The sequence below is a fragment of the Neophocaena asiaeorientalis genome, unplaced genomic scaffold (genome assembly GCF_003031525.2).
Source record: "Neophocaena asiaeorientalis asiaeorientalis breed wild unplaced genomic scaffold, Neophocaena_asiaeorientalis_V1.1 scaffold521, whole genome shotgun sequence".
Classification (NCBI taxonomy): Eukaryota; Metazoa; Chordata; class Mammalia; order Artiodactyla; family Phocoenidae; genus Neophocaena; species Neophocaena asiaeorientalis.
This window is the reverse complement of record NW_020174712.1, coordinates 6,203,041-6,218,146: the sequence shown is the minus strand read 5'-3', so window position 1 is coordinate 6,218,146 and position 15,106 is coordinate 6,203,041. Positions and strand designations below refer to the sequence as shown.

Below are 15,106 nucleotides of genomic sequence, written 5' to 3'. Positions count from 1 at the left end.
TCTGTTTTTCAGAAACAGTGGGAGCCCAAAGTACATGAGATGTCTTCAGAGGCTCGTCTAACTCTCTCTTTACATAGTCAATGCATATATGGAAATGGCACTAAATAAACATCTGTTTTGATCTGTAAAAAATGTAAATTAGTTTGACACTGCATTTTTGGTAGGTGTGCTAATTTCTGCCCATGGCAGTTTAAAACATCAAAAACTGAATTCTGGACAGATTCAAGCCTTGATACACTGTGGGGTTTTTTTCTTTTTCTTTCTGTCATTTTTTTTGGTCTTGATTTTTTTTCCCCATTGTGATGTTTGGTAACGTTAAATTTAAAATGTAGTTTTAAATAAAGTTTGGACTTAACCTGTAAACTATCTTTTTTGGAAATTATGTTGAATTCTATACAGCAAGTCACTGTTCTGTATAATTAGGCTATTCAAAGAGCAATGGTCAAGAGTTAGAGAAATATACTATTTATTGTAAAGCCCAGCCTTTAGGCCAGGCTTCCAAATAATGCCAGTGTTGCTGCTATTGGGTCTAATGTTCTTTTAGATACTTGCGTGTCTTATTCCTGTGCAAGAATAGGGCAGGTTACAAAGGTTTCCAGGTTATTGTAGAATATATATTAATATTCTATTCAAATTGGATGATAAGTTTAGAATACTTGTCCTTAGTACGTAGAACTTACATAATTATCTATTAGATAAATATTTTCTAGAATTTCAATTCATATCTGTGTTGCCTCAGTCTAAAAGTAAAAAAAAAAAGTTTTCTATAATTAGTATTTCTGCACAGCCAAGTAAAGTAACATTGTGATTAATTTTAAAAGGAAAACCAAGATCTTTAAAGTAGAGATTAATAGAACTAAATTTATGTACCAGCACATTAAAGTTCTATATGCCTTCGGACAACCTTGCCTTTTGAGATGATAGTTTAGCCAAAGCATAGCAGTTGCTTCTGTATGCAGTGAGAGAGAAGCAGGTTCGCAGAGGAAGTTTTGAGTAACGAAAATCTACATGACCTCTTTGTCATGAAGTAAGTCAGCTTCTAAAGGTGGTGTAGCTTTAGATCCCAAACTTGCCACATACCCAGTAAGGCTTCACATAGCCAGTTAACAATTAAGTCATCTTTACAGATTCCTTCTTGAATAAAATATGAAGAATTGTTCCAAATAGTCTTTTAAATTTGTCAACAATTAACTGAAGTATCCCATAAGAAAAGAATTTGGTTGGTATTCCTTTGAAATTCTTGCCTGATACCTCAGTGTAAAAGTCCAGTCAGGGAGTATTAAATGAGGATTTCCCTATGAGGGCATTGACTGTATTGCTCCATAACTTAAATTATGGGAGACATATATCTCCAACTTTCTGAATTAGTAAAACTTATTCAGAAAACTGTCATCCCAGAAACAGGAATTCTTATTCAATTGGCTTGACTTCAGGGAAACTGAAACATAAGTTACATTATATGTATACTTAAGTTCTGTATTTGTTTTCTAGACTCTGTACAGAAACTTCATTTTGATACTCAAGCCAAGCCTTACATATTAAGACTGTCTGTCTCTCTCTCTGCATGCATTTTAAAGATCGATACAGTGGAAGCGTTGTACTTACACCTTAGTTATTACTGTAGTATCTATGAACCGTATCAAACTTGCTTATTTGACTTATGTTATAGCTGTTGTAATATGGTCTGTTTTTTTCTATTATAGTAGATAATTTAGTTTTAAAATACCTAGGACTTGAGAGCAGATAACTTGTTTAATATGTTTTTCCCTGGTAACTGTTGCTAAAGGGTTAGGCATTGAATATTACTGTTTGTCTTCATTTTTAAGTTAAAAATTTGGTTAGAGATAAAAGAGGAAGAAAAGGTCAAAATGAGTGAGAGAGAAACCTCGCAGGTTGAAATAATGCCTAAAAGAGTGAGCTCGCCAGACTGTGCAGCAGGTACTCTTTGTATTTTGTAACATTCACTTTGGGTAAATGCTTTTTCACTGTTAATAAATGTATATCCTGCATACAGCCCTGAATTGCATTTTCATTTAAATTGACATACTCATTTACGCTTTAGAATTTATTCCAGAATTGTGGCTTATTTGACTATTTGAAATGTGTAAAAAAAAAAAAACCCTCAATACAAACTACTATATATAAAATAGAAAAATAACAAGGTCCTACTGAATAGCACAGGGAACTATATTCAGTATCCTGTAATAAACCATAATGGAAAAGAATATGAAAAAGAATATATATATATATGTATAACTGAATCACTTTGCTATACACCAGAAACTAAAACAACATTGTAAATCAACTATACTTCAGTTTTTAAAAAAATCAAGATATGAAAAATAATGACATATCAACCAACCAGAGAGAAGATTTATTAAACTTGAGACATTTTTCTTATAGTGGCCATGCGCTTCTATTTTTTAGTTATATCTGTCTTATATACTACATACAGAACATTCTCATATTTATTCAGAATTAGATTGGCATGTTTCTTGCTCAACTTTCTTTAATATAAAGAACTCATTCTTTATCTGTCAAAGAAATAATTCCCTCTGGATTTCACTTGTTTCAGTATACACGTGTAATTGCTCAGCCACCTTGCTTGGAAGAGCCAGCATTTTTTGTTCTTTCTGTACAATTCTAATTGTTACTTTAATGTTCACTGTCTCTACATGTCAAGTTTTTTCTTCATATTAAGTAGTGTCTCTGGCTGACCCACTTTCCATTAAGGAACAAGGAACAGAGGAAAATTCTATGCCTACAAATGACTGTGATTCATATATAAACAGAGTTTTAATTATCTTATCAGTTCATTTCATCTGCCCAGACTCAGAAATATCCACAACAGAATATCCTTTAGGCCAGCAATTTATAGAAAGCTATTGATTTGGTTATTTTGAAAACTAATCACAGCATAATGTTCCTGTATAACAGAGTTCTGTTCTCCCACCTACTTAATATATTTCTTGCATTATGACTTTTCCTACATGTAATTAGTTATCCCCCATATATAGGTCTAGCAAATCACATGTGATTAATTTAAAATAAATAATATAGTTATAAATATTAAGAATATTAATCAGAAATATTAATTAGACTTATTAATTAGAAATATTAATTAGAAATCTTCACCTTTAATGAACTGTATCCCCCAGAGTTATAGTTGCCTTTTTAAGGCCATTCTCTTAATCAAATGACGTCATGAAAAGGCTTTGAAAAATATAAAGTGCTATACCAGTTCACAGTAGTAGCACTCAGCATTGGTGTTCACCTCGCTTTCAGTGAGACTGTGTCTGTGTACATTTAGTGTCTCCATTGCTCCATCTCCTGTTGCCTCACAGTTGATACTCAGTATCTTCCTAGAAGGGGCACAGGCATGGGTTACTCTTATCAAATGAAGTAGTGTTCATGGAAATGCTTTGATGACAGGTACTACATATAAATGTAAGGTATCGTGTGTATTCATGTTGGAGAAAAGAAAGGTCCAGGAAAAGAAGGACTAAGATTCTCCTCAAACTTACACAACTCAGTAGTGAGGTTTTTTGCCTACTTTTCAGTGTTCTGACAGAGTTTTAAAAACTAGACTTACATATTAAGAACCCATAATTGCTTCCATGTGTTCTTTGGCTAACAAACATTTTTTTCTGACATGTCCTGGCTGTATACTTCTTTTGTAGTTCTTCCCTCTTTAGGTAAAGAGGCAAAGTCTAAAGAGCCTTCCATGGATTTTAGAGGTGCAGTTTTCCCACAGTGTCACTTCCACCATTCTAGTTATCCTCCTTCTATTTAGTTTTATTTACTCTTCTTTCCATTTCCTCACTCTCTTAGTATCCCCAAGTCCCCCAAAAATGTTTAAGACATAGGTAGAGTAATGGAGTTTATGCTACAAAGTTAGTATTTCCAATAGCTTTTTAGACTTTGTTCTTTAGTGAAGTGTATTTGGTTTACAGTATTATATCATTTTCAAGTGTACAACATAGTGATTCAATATTTTTATAGATTATACTCCATTTAAGGTTATTATAAAATATTGGCTATATTCCTTGTGCTGCACAATATATCCTTGTAGCTTATTTATTTCATACATAGTAGTTTGTACCTCTTTATTCCCTACCCCTGACTTTCCCCTCCCCCTTTCCCTGTCCCCTCTGGTAACCATTAGGTTGTTCTGTATAGCTATGAGACTGTTTCTGTTTTGTTATATTCATTTGTCTGTTTTATATTTTAGATTCCATGTATAAGTGATAACATTCAGTATTTGTCTTTGTCTGACTTATTTCACTAGGCGTAAGTGAACCCCAGGTTCGTCCATGTTGTTGCAGATGGCAAAATTTCATTCTTTTTTTATGGCTGAGTGTAATATTCCATCTTGTGTGGGGGGGGTGTGTATGTATATATACCACATTTTCTTTATCCATTTATCTATTGATGAACACTTAGGGTGTCTCCGTATCTTGGCAATTGTAAATAATGCTGCAGTGAACATTGATGTGCATGTATCTTTTTGAATTAGTGTTTTTGTTTTCTTTCGATATGTACCCAGAAGTGGAATTGCTGGTTCATATGTCGTTCCATTTTTAGTTTTTTGAGGAATTTCCTTACTATTTTCCATAGTGGCTGCACCAATTATTCCCACCAACAGTGCACAAGGCTTCCCTTCTCTCCACACACTCAACAGCACTAAAAGACAATAGCCGTTCTGACAGGTGTGAGGTGATGCCGTTCTGACAGGTGTGAGGTGATGTCTCATTGTGGTTTAGATTTGCATTTCCCTGATGATTAATGATGTTGAGCATCTTTTCATGTGCCTGTTGGCCATCTGTATGTCTTCTTTGGAAAAATGTCTATTCAGGTCCTCTGCCCATTTTTTAATCGGGTTGTTTTTTATGTTGAGTTGTATGAGTTCTTTGTATGTTTTGGATATTAACCCCTTATCAGATAAATCATTTGCAAGTATCCTCTCCCATTCAGTAGGCAGCCTTTTTGCTTTGTTGATAATTTCCTTCGCTGTGCAAAAACTTTTTAGTTTGATGTACTTCCATTTGTTTATTTTTGCTTTTGTTTCCCTTGCTTGAGGAGATACATCCCCCCCAAAAAAAATCTTTTTGGAGACTGATGTCAAAGAGTGTACAGCCTGTGTTTTCTTCTAGGAGTTTTATGGTTTGTGGTCTTATAAACCATTTTCAGTTTATTTTTGTATATGGCATGAAAAAATGTTCTAATTTCATTCTTTTACATGTACCTGTCCAGTTTTCCCAGCACCACTTATTGAAGAGACTGTCTTTTCCCCATTATATATTCTTGCCTCCTTTGTCATAGATTAATTGATCATAAGTGCATGGGTTTATTTCTGGACTCTCTATTCATTGATCTATGTGTCTGTTTTTGTGCCAGTACCCAATGCTTTTGGTTACTGTAGCTTTGTAGTATAGTCTGAAGTCAGAGAGTGTGATACCTCCAGCTTTGTTCTTTTTTTCTTAAGATTGCTTTGGCTATTTTAAATAGCTTTTTGGATTATAATTTTCAAGTTTATTTGGATTATGTCACATATGATTGCCTTTTTCTCCTCCCTATCTTTCTTTATATTCCACCACCACCAATTGTCAAGTTTAGGTTATACAGGTGTTTAATAAGTTAATTTCTATAATGCTTGTTATCCGTCATTGAATTCTATTATATTTGAGTATAATTTCTGATAATAGCTAGAAAAACAAGGTATATTTCAAGATATAAATATTTTCTAACCAAAGAGATACATAAATATTCCATTTCTTGTTTCATGTGATTTTGAAACTTATTTTCTGATTGTGTCAGTGATTAGTCTTAGAATTTCATGTAGAAAATCTCTGTACCTTCCAAGGGATTGTCAGGACTTAAAAGCTCAGCTTCATATAACATTGTATAGTTCAACTTTTTTCTTCTGTCAGTATTAGCAGTCATTTTAATACATTGGAGTCCTATGTTCTTTAGCTTAAAATTCTTTCACAGACAATATTTGGACAAGTATTATAAAGCAATAAAGAGATAGTATTACTATGACTTTTGGAAACATGATGCACAAAAACATACTGATGTTTTTAGCCCTCTCTATTCCTCATTTTTCTGTCTGCAAAATGAATTATCCTGGATCCAAGGATGCTCTTAGTATTTACATTTTATCAAACGGTAACTGTTTACATCTTTCAAAGGAAGATTTTTTTTTTCTAATTTATTTTATTTTTTGGGCTGCGTTGGGTCTTCTTTGCTGTGCATGGGCTTTCTCTAGTTGCGGCAAGCAGGGGCTACTCTTCGTTGTGGTGCACTTGCTTCTCATTGCGGTGGCTCCTCTTGTTGCGGAGCACAGGCTTTAGGTGTGTGGGCTTCAGTAGTTGTGGCACGCGGCCTCAGTAGTTGTGGCTCAGGGGCTCTAGAGCGCAGACTTAGTAGTTGTGGCCCACGGGCTTATTTTGCTCCGCGGCATGTGGGATCTTCCTGGACCAGGGCTTGAACCCGTGTCCCCTGCATTGGCAGGGGGGTTCTTAACCATTGCACCACCAGAGAAGTCTCTCAAAGGAAGATTTATGAAAATAAATAAAAATGGAAATTAATAAGCAATTGTACAAATAATTCAGGGTTTATTAAAATCACAGTGAACAAGACAGTGTTGAAAACTTATAGTTTATTTTATAAGAAAATTGAGTTTAAATTACAAGGATCCATGTGATCCCAGCTTTTGTCAGTCATTTCATGATTTGTGAGGCTCTGGCCCCTTCCCTTGGCATGGTGGCACAGCCTGAAAAAAATGTATACTTTCTTGTTGTTACTTAATAGAGATCTTCCTGGGCATGTTCCCCGAAACAAACTCCACAGGATGGGAGAAAGGTGCTACTACAGAGTAACAATTTTTCTTCCTACTCCCTCTAGGCTTTGTAAAACCAAAGTCAGATGTTATATAGCTCCATCCCCAACCTTAAATGTAAACAACCAAATGATGTTTTAAATTAAAACCTTCCATCTTTGACATTCTAGAATTTCTGTATGGTGAGATTTATGAAATTCATATGGAAGTACAAAGAAGTTCTTAATAATAAATGTAGGTATTCCCTAAGACTTAATCTTTAGATCTCTCAATTATACTTTGTAAAACCTTGGTGATCTCATCTAACCTCATAACTTGAAATATCATTTATAACCTGCCTGCTTCCAAGTTTATATGTCAGTACAACCTCCCTCCCCTCTCAAAGTCTAAGTTCTTTTGAATGTCTAGTAGGTTTTCTGAACTTGATGTGTCCAAAACTGAGTTCTTGATTGTTCCAAATCTAATTTTTCTGCGGTTTTCCCATCTAATAAATGGCACTTCCATCCTTCTACTTTCTCAAGACAGAAACCCTGAAATTATCTGTAGCTCTTCTCCCACATCCAAATAGTCAGCTCTACCTTTAAAATGTAACTAGAATCTAATAATTCTCACTACCTCTTCTACTACCCTCTTTATTCAAGCCACCCTTATCTCTTGACTGGATTATTATGGTAGTTTCTTAATGCCCCTATCTCTTCCCTTCCTTGGCTTTCTATAACTGAATCTCATCACAGTAGCCAGAGTGATTCTGTTCAGATGTCAGCAGCTTTCTATTTCACTCCAGTTAAGAGCAAAATAGTCTTTACAAGACTCCATGGGACCGGTTCTCTACCTCTACCTCATTTCTTATTTTCCCCATTATTCACTCAGCTTCAGTCACACTGACTTTTTGCTGTTTCTCGAACATGATGGGGATCCTCCCACTGCTGGACCTTTGCATTTGCTGTTCCCTCAACCTAGAATGCTTTTCCCAGATATCTTTATGGCACACATTTAGTGAGATCTATGTGTGTCCAACTTAAAATTACAACCTCCACGAATCATTCTTATTCCCTTGCCACGTTTTATTTCTTTGCCTATTACTTATCAACACTGTATTACTAACTTGTCTTATTGTCTGTTTCCTCTTTACCCCCTAATTGAAGGGTAAGCTCTATAAGGGCAGGAATTTTCCTCTGCATTGTCCACTGCAATATAACTAACCTTTAGAGCAGTTCTTGGCATATAGAAGGTGTTCACTGTCTATGAGTAAATGATTAAATCCTTTTAGTACTCCAAAGAGAGGTTTAAGTTCTTGCATTTTACTAAGTAGGATTGGCCATCTCATTTAATTATGACATTTTACTAAGTAGGATTGGCCATCTCATTTAATTATGACATTTTACTAAGTAGGATTGGCCATCTCATTTAATTCTGACAGATTCTCTCCGCTTCACAGTTTTGAAAAGAACAGTGGAATACTCCTATAGTAGTGTATTTCAGACGGAAGAGTTCCAGCTGAAGAAAATGCAAATATATACCTAGTTATTCTTTCTCAAATCTGCTAATAGGTAAGTCATACGCATTGATTGATACGATCAAAATGAATATGGCGTTATTTAAAACGCAGTGAATTCAGTGATGTGATATGACAGATTTTAATCACTGGAAAGCCTTTCAGAAAGACCAGGTTTTTACTCAAATTTAAAAGTATCTACTAAAGGTTTGTGAGAAGAGGATTCTCCCCCTGCCCCCCGTTTTTCTACTAAATGGTCCATGAAAATTGGTACCGTAGTTTGGCAATATGCACCGAAGTTTTTCATGATATGTATATCCTTTGACAGAGCAATTCAATTTCTAGAGATGTATCCTAAACAACTTACTAAGTTGTAAGAATTCTTTTTATATTCTGGATACTAGTCCTTTGTCTTATATATTTATTATAAATATTTCCTCCCAGTCTGTGGTTTGCATTTTCATTTTTCTCTTTCAAAGAAGCTGTTAATTATGTTACGTCATTTTTTTTAATGCTTGGTACTTTGTGTCCTAAGAAATAATTTGCCTATGCCTAAGTCACTGAGGTTTTTTTTCCTATTTTCTTCTAGACGTTTTATAGTTTTAGCTTTTACACGTAGGTATATCCTCCATTTTGAGTAATTTTTTTGTATGATGTGAGGTAAGGATCAGATTTATTTTCCTCCCATATAGAAATCCAGCCTGCACCATTTGTTGAAAAGACTATCCTTCTTTATTAAATTATCTTGTCACCTTCACGGAAATCAGTTGGCCATGTGCGTGTGGATCTGTATGTGGAATCTCTTTCCCACTCATTTATATGTGTAGTCTTACATCCATGTCGTTACTGTAGCTATATAGAAAGTCTTGAAAATAGGCAACATAAGACCTCTAAATTTGTTCTTTCTCAAGAACTTTTGACTATTCTATGTCCATAATCTTGCATTTACAGTTTTAGAACTGTCTTCTTAGTTCTCACAAACAAAAAAGCTGCTGGGATTTTTATTGGAATTAACATTGAATAAATAGATCAATTTGAGGAAATAAAAATGTAAACAGTATTGTTTTCCAATCCATGAACCGTGTATAGCTTTCCATTCATTTAGGTTGTCTTTTGGCTCTATACAGAAATTTGGTTTGATAGTATTTGTCAACTTTGCAGTGTAACTACCTGTCTACAACATTTACTACTTGTGTAATAGCTCACCTGTTACTTGCAGGACTTTGGCTATCCGCAGTATTCTTGCATTGCTGATTTCATTGTCACCGATCTGTGAAAAGGGAAGTGGCTAGGTTGATTCTTTGAAATTGTTGTTCTAGAAAAGAGGTAATTGTTAAATCACCACCACTGTTTACTGCCTGGTGGCTAAATTAATCTCCCTGTGGGAGACAAAACAACTTAATGTTAACTCTTCTTCAGAGCAGGTGGATTCCACTCTACCTACCTCTCCAAATAGAAAGCCAAACATCCCTAGTGTTCAGTAAATATTGTCACTGAGGATCCAAGATGTGGGAAGAACAAAGGATAGGGCCAACCTTATCGATAGTTTCTAACCTTAAAGGAAAATGGAACCTTGCTTGCACTGGCATCTTCCTATTATTGCAGGGAGTGGCCGAGTAGGGCAAAGAAGGAAGAGCCTCTCTTGTCTGTGGGGAATATGCTGATCAAATAGGAGGTCAGAGAACAAGTACAGTGTCATCACAGTATTAGACCACAAACATCACGTTATGTTTTTTCAGCAAAAACAAGGCCGTTTTCTATTTGCTATTTTGCAGAGTTAATTTCTTCATTTTTTTGGTGGGGGCGTGGGTGCAGTGGGGAGTATACTTATATACATCTTGCACCAACTCTTGTGACATTGTGTGTATTGACAGCAAGGTTTAAATGAGACGTCAGTGATTGGTCAAGCCCTTTGAAGGCCATCTCTGCCAAGTAAGAATATTGTTTGTATGAAAAACACCATGAATTCAGCAAAGCATCAGACCCATCAAGGAAAATTATACCGAGAAGTTTGGGTAGAGGAGATTAATTTGAAGTCTTTGTGATCTATACAATTACCGAAGGTGTTTAGTATTACAATAGATGCCAGTACCTCTGACTGTTGTTTTTCACTGAAATGTTTTAAAATCCACATCTGTCACCATAAAACATCATGTCAAATTTATTTCTCTATCCTTATCATTACCCTTCCCTAGCACTTTAAATACAATTAAAAGGAAAGGATAAAGAAAAGAAAGCATACGTGTGGGTACTGTTCAGTACACTCTGCATCCTTCATTGTTCTGAGAACTTTTTTTTTTAATTGACATGTAGTTGATCTACAATATTGTGTTAGTTTCAGGTGCACAGCAAAGTGACTCAGTTATATGTGTATATTTTTCAGATTTTTCATTATAGGTTATTACAAGATACTGAACATAGTTCTCTGTGCTATGCAGTAAATCCTTGTTGCTCATTTATTTTATATATAGTAGTTTGTTAATCCCATACTCATTTATCCCTCCCCCCATCTTCCCCTTTGGTAACCATAGTTTGTTTTCTGTCTGTGAGTCTGTTTCTGTTTTGTATATAGATTCATTTGTATTATTTTTTTAGATTCTACATGTAAGTGATAAAATATTTGTCTTTCTCTGACTTACTTCACTTACTATGATATTCTCTAGTCCATCCATGTTGCAGCAGATGGCAGTATTTCATTTTTATGGCTGAGTAACATTCCATAGTGTGTGTGTACATCTTAAACCAGTCATCTATTGATGAGCATTCGGGTTGTTTCCATGTCTTGGCTATTGTAAGTAGTGCCGCTATGAACATTGGGTTGCATGTAGCTTTCAAATGAGAGTTTTCCTCTTTTCTGGATTTAAGCCCAGGAGTGGGACTGCTGGGTCATATGGTAGCTCTATTTTTAGTTTTTTAAGGAACCTCCATACTGTTCCCCATAGTGGCTGCACCAATTTACATTCCCGCCAACAGTCCAGGAGGGTTCCCTTTATCTCCACACCCTCTCCAGAATTTATTATTTGTAGGCTTTTTGATAATGGTCATTCTGACCAGTGTGAGGTGTTACCTCATTGTAGCTTTGATTTGCACTTCTCTAATAATTAGCGATGTTTGCATCTTTTCACGTGCCCCTGTTGGCCATCTATATGTCTTCGGAGAAACGTGTATTTAGGTTCTTCTACCCATTTTATTTTTTGGATATTGAGTTGTATGAGCTGTTTGTGTATTTTGGAAATTAAGCCCTTGTTGGTCACATCATTTGCAAATATTTTCTCCCAGTCCATAGGTTGTCTTTTTGTTTTACAGTTTCCTTTGCTGTGCAAAAGCTTTTATGTTTGATTAGGTCCCATTTGTTTATTTTTGGTTTTACTTTTTTTGCCTTGGGAACGGATCTGAGAAAATATTTATGTCTGGGAGTGTTTTGCCTATGTTCTCTTCTAGGAGTTTTATGGTGTAATGTCTTATATTTAGGTCTTTAAACCATTTTGAGTTTATTTATTTCTATATATTGTGTGAGGGAGTGTTCTAATTTCACTGTCCAGCTTTCCCAACACTAGGTGCCGAAGAGACCGTCTTTTCTCCATTGTACATTCATGCCTCTTTTGTTGAAGATTAATTGGCTGTAGGTGTGTGGGTTTATTTTTGAGCCTTTTTTTTTTTTAACCCAGTGCTGGCTCTTCCTGAGGAGAGCTAATAGGCTTTTTTTCAGAGCACAAAAATGCATGTAACAATCTGTACAGAGACAAGAGAATTCTGTCCTCTTCTAAATAGCACCCAAGTCTGGCTGCAAGCTCTAGGATCACTAACTCTAGCAGCCCTTGCCTGAGGCAGTGATCGAATAAATCCTCTTTGATGTTAACCTCCTCCTCCTGTGACACAGTAGTCAGCGGAGAGGGAGTGTGTGGCAAGGAGGGGAAGCTGAGGAAGGAAATGGGAGGGAGGATTCTTTGTTTAATGTCTTTAATGTCTACAGAGACAGAGACCTTGCCTTTTCTTTGTTTGCTCAACATGGCATCCCCAGTACCTAGCAGCCACCATGTTGTTGAATGTGCTCCCAGGTATATTTTTAACAACCTTATTTGAGTGATTATTGTGAACTCTATACAATTTGCTAAGTTTTTACATAGGTATACACCCGTGATACCCTTACCACAGTCAAGATATAAACGTATACATCATCCCCCAAAGCTTCCTGAGGCCTCTTGGGAATCCTTCCGTCTCACCTCTGCCCTGCTTCACCTCATCTCCAGGTAACCACTGATTTGCTGTCACTATTGATTAGCTTGCATTTTCTAGAAATATATATAAAAGCAGCTGTACAGCGTATGTCTTTGGCTTTCTTTACTCAGCATATTATTTTGAGATTCATGTTGTAGCATGTATCCATAGTTCATTCCTTTGAATTGCTGAACAATGTTACATTGTATGGACATACTGAAACTGCTAGGTGGTGTTTCGGGGGGCTCCGAGGAGCTCCGGTTCTTTATGTCTCAGTGAAGAATTCAGCGAAGGCAAAGTGATACGTAAGAAGTGACTTACTAGAATAGGACGCTTGTGAGGCTTACAGGCAGGCGGGCAAGAGGGTGCCACGCTCTGAGAACTTAGTGGGCTACGGCTTTATAATCAAAGGAAAAGTGGGGAGAGAGAAAAGACCTCCTTCTTCCTCACTCCCGAGTAGACGTCAGGCTTCCGTCATCAGCTCCTCCTCCACGTTCGGGGGGAGTCTTCCTGTCCCTGCCTGGTCAAGCCAAGCAAAAAGATAGTAACATGTACTTAAATACAGCAGATCATCTTAGGTTTTGGTATAATGTCACCTTTTCCTCATATCTTGTTTTCAGTGTGCGCAGAAGAGCATGTGCCAGGCATCATTTAACTTACTGAGCTCACTATATGGTGGATGGATGCGGGGCTCTTGCTACCATTGTTTTATTGTTTGGGGGCATGTCTCATGCTTCTGTTGCATGGTTTTGTTGCTAAGCAACCCTGCTTTCTTGAGTGATCATTAACTTACAGGGGTCTCCCATACTTTTTTCTTTACTTACAGACCCTAGTGGGATTCACTCTTTAATTACCTAATTTGTCCCTTTACTCTGTCCCTATCAGTAACACCATTGTTACCCGTTAACCTGTTGATGCACACTGGATTGTTTCTGGTTTGGATTTCCCAGTGTAGCCGTACCATTTTTCATGACTCCTCCATTACACACTGAGGCTTCCACTTCACTTGCTCCACGTCCCAGCCAACACTTGGTATTATCAGTCTTTGTAATTTTTAGACGTTCTAATACACGTGTAGTGGCATCTCATTATGGTTTGACTTGCGCATCCCTAATAACTAATGATCTGGAACATCTCATGTACACACTTGCCATCCATATGTTGTCTTTGAAGTGTCTTCAGATATTGTGCCTATTTTTAAAATTGGGTTGTTGAATTTCTTATTTTTGAGCTGTAAGAGTTGTTTATATATTCTAAAGTCCTTTATTAGATCAGTGATCTGCAAATCTTTCCTGAGCCTTTTTATTCTTTTTTCAGTGCCTATTAAAGAAGTTCTCAGTTTTGATGGAAGCTGATTTACTATTTTCTCTTATGCATCATGCATGTAGTATCATATCTAAGAAATTTTTCCATAACCCAAGGTCACATAGATTTTTCTTGTTTTCTCCTAGAGGTTTTATAGCTTTAGATTTTTACATGTAGGTCACTGATTATCATTTTGAATTAATTTTTGTATACGGAGATATGGATCAATGTTCCTTTATTTTCTGATTAGTATCCACTTGTTCCAGTTCCATTTGTTAGAAATACTATCCCTTTTCTACTGAATCGCACGTGCACCTACTGAATGAATGTTCGCGCGGTTCATTTCCTTGTCGAGCTGCAGGAAGTAAGAAGGATATAGAAAAGGGAGCCAGACCTGTTTGTACTTAGGATAAAATGTAATCATGACAAAAGCAGTACCTTGAAAGCCTTCCAAGCAGAACACCACTTAAGTATTGCCTTTATGAATAAGGCCAAGGGTCACTCCAGCCTGGTTCTATCCATCTCTGGGCAGACACTGTGGAAGGACGGAAGAGAATCTTTTTCTTGTTCCAGTGCTGGATAAGTTGTTGTCCCCACAGGCTTCTGGAATTCAGTGACTCAGTAGCCAGAAGGGTTGAATGTTACGTAAGTTGGTATTTCCAGAATGACTTGATTTATGAAATGGTAATTGTAGAGCCCTGGATACACCACTCAGTGTTGAACTTGTTGACTTCAATGTGAAGTGCTTCAGTTACAAGCTGTTGATTCTGTCTAGGTGGAAAATACTGTCTTGGAACACAGGGCCAAGAGTCACAGTCCCTAGATTTCTTCCCACCCTTTCAGATCAGATTTTCCAGGCTTAGAGGGTCCTCCATCGGGTTTTCCTTCTCCTTTTTTTCAGTTGCCCTGACACAGGCACCTGTTGTCAGTACTCATAGCGGACCCTTTGCCAAATTGGAGTTGTAGCCCACCTGACCCCATCTCCCCAGGAATGTCTTTACAGGATGCCCCAGGGATTCTTTGAAAATGAATCTGGCAGTGGAAATAGAGTAACTGTACTCACCCTTACAAATGTGTTCACCAATGTCATTTGACAACAATTACTGTCTTGGGAAAAGGCGTTCTCCCCACTGTTGGTGGAAGTGTATAAAGATTCCAACATTCTGGCAGGCGCTTCGGTAGTAGCATACAGAGTAAGTGTGCACCTAAACACATCTTTACCATCTGCTCTGTAAACTTTCACGTAC

General features: G+C 36.6%; 2 protein-coding genes across 13 annotated transcripts in view; one reads left to right on the top strand and one right to left on the bottom strand.

Moving 5' to 3' along the window:
- PCM1 (pericentriolar material 1) overlaps positions 1 to 2,013 on the top strand; it is a 90,193-nt gene extending 88,180 nt beyond the window's left edge. For all 12 annotated transcript variants that reach the window (XM_024759899.1, XM_024759892.1, XM_024759898.1 and 9 more), the window contains one exon: positions 13 to 2,013. In XM_024759899.1, the coding sequence (XP_024615667.1) occupies positions 13 to 38 (26 nt within the window). In that variant the 3' untranslated portion in view covers positions 39 to 2,013. The remainder of the gene's footprint in view (positions 1 to 12) is intronic.
- Positions 2,014 to 6,487: 4,474 nt separating this feature from the next.
- The window catches only part of ASAH1 (N-acylsphingosine amidohydrolase 1), a 56,002-nt gene continuing 47,383 nt past the window's right edge, over positions 6,488 to 15,106 (bottom strand). Inside the window, exon 15 of the transcript XR_003005193.1 lies at positions 6,488 to 9,606. The gene's annotated coding sequence lies outside the window, so the exon portion shown is untranslated. The remainder of the gene's footprint in view (positions 9,607 to 15,106) is intronic.